Raw genomic sequence first — 7,354 nt, 5'->3', positions numbered from 1 at the left:
GAGAGAAAAAATTACGATCGGACAATCGCGCTCGATCCCTCGAAACTTTTCGCGTAAGAGAGGCCGGGATAAACGCCGCAATTCCTATTTGTGTTATTGCATACGTCGAAGACGCGTGCCAGAACGAGCAGCGCGTGCGTCACTCGCGTTCCTCGCTGTTCGCTTAAACTTGCGCTATTTTCGATGGAGGCGTGTGACAAGAGACGCACACGCGAGTCCGCGACGTTCGTTCGCTCATACACATGAACACACGCGGGCACACATGCGCGAGCCTAGTTGTGAATTCCTGCGAGATATTGGCGAGTTCGCGTGTCCCCGATACCACGGAATTATCGTCCTACCGTCAGTAGCACACAGAGAAACGCATAAACAACTCGCGCTTCGCTGGCTCGTTCGCTCCAAGGCGAGACTGAGTGCGTCGAGCGCTCGTGCACGCGGCGGGAGAGAGACGATCCCGCAAAAATAGCGCTGGCGCGAGAGAAACAGCGGACGGTGGCTCGCCTCATAATCATTTACCGGCATTACGAAGATAGAGCACGCGACTAGAAACAATTGCTAGCCCGTCGAATGCAGCCACGTTCCATTATTATACGAATCGTGTTGCATAAGCGTTCGAGCGACCGAACCGTTTCTCAAAAAAATCTCCACCGCTTCGAGATACGAATAACAAAATGTTTCTGCACAGCCGAGCCTAGAGTCCCCGAAGCAACGAGCACGGGCGTCCCGTAATCGTCATTATTCAACAAAGTATTTGCCTGATAATCTAGGAACCACGAAAATCATCGAAATAAAAAAATGTTCATATTCCCCCGCTCAAGCCGTCGAGGAACACACTCCAATGAAAAATGAAAGAGTAAGTTGTTGAATCGCCCGGAATCGGGTGCGCGATACGAGCCAAAGGTTTCCGATCCTCCAGGCTGAAAAATCCTTCGGAATCGCCGACACGCATGCCCCAAGGCCCTACGGGGGTTCCTCGCTGTGGCTGCTGCACGACCGCGCGCCGTTTGGGGCCCAGCCGAGCCGACTCACGAGCAGGCACGTCGAGAGCCCCGTGGTGGGAGAGATCGACGGTAGCGACGGTGGGGACGAGCGCGCAGGGCCTCGCTCCGAGGGAGTGGGGATTGGGTCCTTTCTTCAGGGAACCGAGTGCCGGCGTCGGGTCTCCCGACTGTGGTGGGGGCAGCGGTCCACTCCGCTTACAGCCGCGCTCTCTATCTATATTCATATTAATTTATGTCCATAGGCTCGAAGCGTCACGCGCTATCCCCACTCGTGTTGCTCCGCACGTTCCCTCTCCACCGTTCGATAAGCGCGCCTTCAACGTTTCAACCACCGCTTCCACCACCCGAGTGAAATTCCAAGGCTCTCGAGAGCAAACGACCACGCTCCTCTCGCACGCCGAGAGCCACCGCCAAGGGACAGAAATCGTAGCGCTCTCGTACCGCGAGGAGTCAGTCGAGCTCTGGCGCGCTTTGCGAGAGGTCGAACCTCCTTACGAACTTCGAGCGGTCATACGGAGCCTGAGTTTGCCAAAAGAACATTCTGTTTTTACGACGTTCGAATAACCAACTTCGGAGTTTAACGAACGACCCGGAGCACGTCTCCCACTATTAAATCGTCGTTTCGATCGATCCCTGCGACGATCGATCACACACACACCTTGGATTACATTGACTTCAGTGTTGTTTTCTTCGTTATTTTACTCGATACTACAACACTTTTGGGTACACAGTGCTAACCCGGCACCCTCCACTGGATTACACCTGTGAAGTGAACGTTTTTTTGAGTGACCGAGTGCCCTCGGTTTTACCTTCGGGAAAAAGCTCTCGCGCTTTTTCTACTTCGATTTACATTTTTTTCTGTGATTATTGTTGTTGAACTATGGTGACCGGAGTTGGTGCTACGATGCCGACCGGCGGGGTTACCGTCGGTGCAACCCCACCGGCTGCCCACGTGCCTCAAGAGGCTGGACAGCCACCTGCGCAAGCAACCACCAACAATAATTCCAACTCCACCGCGACGACGACCACCACGAGACGATCGGGCGAAAATCGACGGGTCAGTGTCCATTTTTTTCAACTACCAAATGTTCATATTCATTGTTGAAAAAAAAAAATAGAAATGAAAATAATACCGAGAACGAAGAGACGAAATTGGAGCGAGTCTTTCGCATGAAATATTCAGACGTTGGACAACTTTCAAATTCATTGATCCGATCGAACACTTGGCTCGCTTAGTTTCCATTGGAATTTGAAAATTTTACAATCTCCTTACAACTCAACTTTCATTGTTAGCTGATGACTATTTATGAGCTCAACATTCATAATAGATGTTTTTGGAACTCGGCTTTACGTGTATTTGTATATGAAATGTTTGGCGCTCGAGCTAACGACGATATCGAAGTATCGATCGCGTTCGACGATCTTTGAACACGAGCCATCCGAGTAGTCGAGTCAGAAACAAAATTCAACGGCTTTTCCAACGGAATATCGACGACTCGTCTAACTTTATTCTTATTTTATTGTGTTACAGAGCAACAAACCAATCATGGAAAAAAGACGTCGAGCTCGAATCAACAATTGTCTCAATGACTTGAAGACACTGATCCTCGATGCCATGAAAAAAGACGTAAGTTTCTCTACTTCGAATTAGCTTTAGCGAAGCTTTAAATTTCTACGAAATTGGAGTAATTTTATTTGGGAAATGAAACTTTTGAGAAAACTCGTTTCTTTCGCCTCGCAGAAATCGGCACTTTTGGTCCCACGCTTTCATCATTTTTATCGATTTTATTTTACCGCAATTTTTATTCGACGATTACTCATTCCGATGAGCAGTCGTGAAATCCTTGGGTTCTCTCGTTGCATCGATTCGTTTTCGTTGATTGAAAATTCTACTGAAAAATTCGATTCTCGGCACCCTTCGAAAGATGTCATCTCGAACTCTCATTTTCGTATGAATTTTTTCGATCGTTTGGAAAAAAAAAAAAAAAAAAAAAAATGTTCTCCCTTTCGCAAAACGAATGTGCCTCGAGTCTTTGAATATCATTTTAGAGAATTGATTTTTTTTGAGATCTGTCGAAAACACAAGCTCTGACCGTCCGATATAATTTTGTGCCAACAGCCAGCTCGCCATTCAAAATTAGAGAAGGCGGACATTCTGGAGATGACAGTGAAGCATTTGGAGACGTTGCAGCGTCAGCAAGTGGCGTTAGCAGCAGCGACAGATCCGAACGTGTTGAACAAGTTCCGAGCGGGTTTTACGGAATGCGCGAGTGAGGTCGGCAGATTTCCGGGTTTGGATGCATCGGTGAAGCGCAGATTGATGGCACATTTGGCATCGTGTTTGGGTCCGGTCGAGAGTGGCAGCAGTAGTCAGAACGGTCAGACGACGACGGCGGCGGCGGCGGCGACGACGACGACGACGACGACGGCGAGTCAGCAGATCGTGCAGCAGCCGGCTCAGTCGACGACGACGCAGCTCCAAGTGCACATTCTGCCGCAGGTTGACGCGACGCCGCGGATTCAAGTGCAACAATCGAACGGTATTTTCTTCACGAATGCGAATGGGACGGGACTTCAGTTGGTACCGACGAGGCTGCCGAACGGTGACATCGCGCTGGTCTTACCTGCGGGTGCAAAGGCGACGCCAGTCGCTTCACCGTCGTCCTCGCCGGCCCCGACGTCCCCGCTGCCGACGCTGATCCCGATACCCCAGAGAACCGCGTCGACGGCGTCGGCCTCTTCGTCGGCGAGTTCGAGCGCCAGCTCGACTTCGACATCGGCCGCGAGTCCAATCGCCTTCGAAGCGCCACCGGCAGCATTCCGCGAGCAAACAACCGTTTACACGACGACGACGAGCCATCGAGACGTCGCGACGTCCCCGGCGAACGGCTACACGAGCGACCCCGAATTCGACCCGAGAATTTACAGCCCACCGTTGCAAAAACCCCTCGCTCTCGTAATGAGGAAAAGCGTCATGCCCGAAATCGAGGGCAAGCCTTGGAGACCGTGGTAAACAAAAACAAGAAAAACACTTTTTTCTCGTCTCGATGAAACGAGAATTTGAGCAAAAAAGCGTCCCCGATACTCGTGCGGGTGAATAAGTGCAGCTTTTCGTAAAACTTCCAAGAGAGTACCGACGAGACACTTCCGAGGTGCGTGTCTCTCAACATTGCTGGGGAATCGTGCTGTAAATGCAGCCAAACCTCAAAGCTTCCTGTTTTTCCGAGCAGCCCGGCCAGTAACGTCCCCAGGGCTGTGCCTTCGAACAGTGCCTTTGTAAATATATTCGGCGTCGTTACGTTTTCTCTCTTCCTCCGTTATCGAGACTAGAAAACGACTCTTACACTTTGAAGAGGGGAAAAAACGAGAGGAAAGTTCACAAGTCGAATTCGCTATTTTCCATGCGATCCACCGACCTTTTCCCCCCTCCGAATCGTTCCTTTGTACATATACGATGAAGCATTAAGGACGTGAATGTAAATGTGCATATAGAAACAAAAATATATAAATTCATATATTTTTATTTTAAGTGCCTTACGCAACAAGAATCACCGAGGTCTTCCATTTTTTCTTGTAACGTAACAAAAAACGATAATTCAACGATCCTCGATTTACTCTGAGCGTATAAATGCGAATATGCGAAATTAAGTAAACGAGATTTCGTTGAGTTTTCATCGATACGGTATTAGCTTGTAATTTATAGTTATTAAGTGATACGAATGTTGGCAAGAGTGTGATAAAACCCAGAGCCTACCAAGAAGTGAAGAGAAAGAGAATGAGAGAAAAATAAATAATTAAAAAGAGTGTCCTATTTATATTTATGAATGCAAAGATTGAGTTTATTATTCCTCTCTATTGTGAAAAATAGAAACGAAAAACAACCACGCTTACTACTATAGGAGCATCAAAATAAACATTGATCTCTTTATTGAAACTTAAACAACGATTTATTCTTTTATTTCGTACGTTTTTCCCAATCCTCTCGTCCTTCACTGCAAAATGAGACGTCAGCCTCGAAATTTTCCTCGATTTTTCTAAATTCAAGTTTTCTCAGTCGTGGCAATCGTCATCAGGTGTTAATTTTCTTTCGTCTCGAACGAGTGTTCAGAAGTTTTTTCGTCGATTCGAATTCAAGTTTTATCGAATTTTCTAAATACTCAGAAATTTCGGGTTATCTTCGAAGCATTAAAATCTGGATTACACTCGTTTAAAATCGAACCTTGGAGAGTGACTTTTTGGAGTATTTCGATATCAGATACAGAAGAAGGCCCTTTTGCAAAGTGGTGCCATCGGACGGACCTCGCGAAAAGTGTTCGAGCCCTTAGCCTCGGACTTCAACCTCCTGAAAGTCCCTCACTCATATTCCAGACTCGAGATCCTTTCGTGCGAACTCGATCCTTCGCCGTACGGATTGGGCCCAAGAGGGACCGGGACGGCCGAGGATATACCGCCACCTGGCGGAAACCTGCGGAACACCGAAGAGGGCGAGCAGAGCCCTTCGCCGAGTGAATCGGTAGTCGTAGGGTCGGTATCATCGCAGTTCATTTTTTTCCTCGACTTCCTCGGTAGTTACAATGAGAATGAGATGGAAATTAAAAAAAAAAAAAAAAAAAAATCATGAGGCTTTGCACAGCTCTTTTCCAAGTCGACGAACAAGTTTCTTTTGAACCCGACTTTTTTATGGCTACTTGTCTAAATTCTTGATATCATTGTGAAAAAAATCATGTAGTGTTGGATCTGGAGGAGCGAATCAATCGTAAACCGTTTTCCTGATTACTTCCATTCGTTTTTGCTGCTTTGACGTCATCACATCAAAATCTTCCGATTAGTAATGTGAGCTCTCCCTCAAATCTAGGAATGTCAACCGAGCAATGAGATCATTTCTTTCAAATATCCGATGACCCTTCGCCGTTTTTTTCGTTACACAATATCCGTCTCGTCTGTCGAGCGTGTGACACTTTTGCCACTTTCATGACCTTCCTGTACCGCGACGTATAAATTACGCATCGAAATGGATTGCTCGAGCAAATGAAAGTAAAAGTTTTCAACGAAACTGCGCGATTTTCGTTTCGTCAAAGTATTTCGGGTAGAATTCAAATGATTTTCTTTCTAGATTTTCTTTTTCTACTCGTTGCATGAGAAAATATTAAAATTGTAATAAATTCGGTATTTCGTGAGGTTGACAGTGACCAGGCCGGAATTTCTGGCACGTTCTCACGTGATTTATTCTCATTGACAGCAAAAACTATTTTTCTTTCCTTCAGATTAGAAATGCCCCAAGCCTCAAGCACAAAATACAGCAAACTATTCATAGTCGAGTTTTTTTCTGATATTTTTTCATCAATACCAAAGATAGTGAGGGTAAAAAACAGGCTGCAATGAATCTCAACAATTGTGAGGAGTCGAGTTGTGCTCGTCTCGATTGTTACTCGCCTCTTTCTCGGCTTCTACGTTATCGTAGAATTTATCGAGCTTCTCGGGCATTCGTGTCTCGTACAGTTACGTAAAAGAGTGGATAAACTTCTCAACGAGATAGCGACGAGGTCCAAGAGTCTCGTTCTCCGGTCACAAACGTTAACCAGCTCGTACGTTATCCCGGGGACAAAAAATGTGGATCTCGAAAATGAAAGAGAGTGAAAACACTCTCGCTTGAAGGGGTCTTAAATTTTCTCCAATTTCCATTTTCATATTCCTACGATAAATTCTGAAATAAACATCGAAAACCTTCATTTTTACTGCCAGGCTGACGGGATCCTGGATCGGTTTTAAAGAACCTACTTTTTGGACGAAGTTCCGAATCATTCACACGATTTTCGACACTGTATAAAAATCACAGTAAAAAGAAAGAGCAAATTTAAAAAGTGTTGAAAAGTCGTTGAAAAATAAGTGAAAATCGAGAATGTGGATGAATTCAGAGCTAAAGAAAACGAAGAAAAATCATAAAGCCATTGTATTAAAATACAAACAAAACAGCGTAAAAAAAAGCGATTGCGATGCAATCTGGAGCGAGTATCAAATTCGAATCTGTTGCGGAAAGGACGAGTGGGCGACACACACGGGTGTGATATGAGTTGAGCCCATGTACGTCGTTGCGGTCAGCGCACACGTGCTTTTCGTAATGTAATACGAAAAAGTACGTGCGAGTGTACGTGTGCATGAGTAAACACGGTCTCGGTAAATACCTGAGAAACGTACAAGGCAGTCTTTCGAGTTGAATCACGAGTTTCGATTCATCGAACTGTGCTCGAGCTTGTGAGGGGGGTGCCGACGAAAAGTAATTTTTTCCCAGTTTTTTGTTACGATCATTACGTTGTATTACAAAAGCGCTGCGGGATATCACCGAAGTCCGTAAG

General features: G+C 46.1%; 1 protein-coding gene across 1 annotated transcript; it reads left to right on the top strand.

Moving 5' to 3' along the window:
- The first annotated feature begins 1,157 nt into the window (after positions 1-1,157).
- LOC122407795 (protein hairy-like) lies at positions 1,158-4,941 on the top strand. The gene is made up of 3 exons (XM_043414217.1): positions 1,158-2,058; positions 2,533-2,628; positions 3,121-4,941. Exons 1-3 carry the CDS (start codon positions 1,882-1,884, stop codon positions 4,012-4,014), a joined length of 1,167 nt encoding a protein of 388 aa, XP_043270152.1. The 5' UTR covers positions 1,158-1,881; the 3' UTR covers positions 4,015-4,941.
- Positions 4,942-7,354: the final 2,413 nt, after the last annotated feature.

Source organism: Venturia canescens, chromosome 3, assembly GCF_019457755.1.
Source record: "Venturia canescens isolate UGA chromosome 3, ASM1945775v1, whole genome shotgun sequence".
Lineage (NCBI taxonomy): Eukaryota > Metazoa > Arthropoda > Insecta > Hymenoptera > Ichneumonidae > Venturia > Venturia canescens.
This window is presented reverse-complemented; position numbering and strand designations above follow the sequence as displayed.

What these genes read in the sequence shown, in the direction of transcription:
- LOC122407795 (XM_043414217.1), top strand. Translation starts at nt 1,882, where the DNA reads ATGGTGACCGGAGTTGGTGCTACGATGCCGACCGGCGGGGTTACCGTC. An exon ending in GATCGGGCGAAAATCGACGG is followed by an intron (nt 2,059 to 2,532) that starts GTCAGTGTCCAT and finishes ATTGTGTTACAG; the next exon opens with AGCAACAAACCAATCATGGA. An exon ending in TCGATGCCATGAAAAAAGAC is followed by an intron (nt 2,629 to 3,120) that starts GTAAGTTTCTCT and finishes TTGTGCCAACAG; the next exon opens with CCAGCTCGCCATTCAAAATT.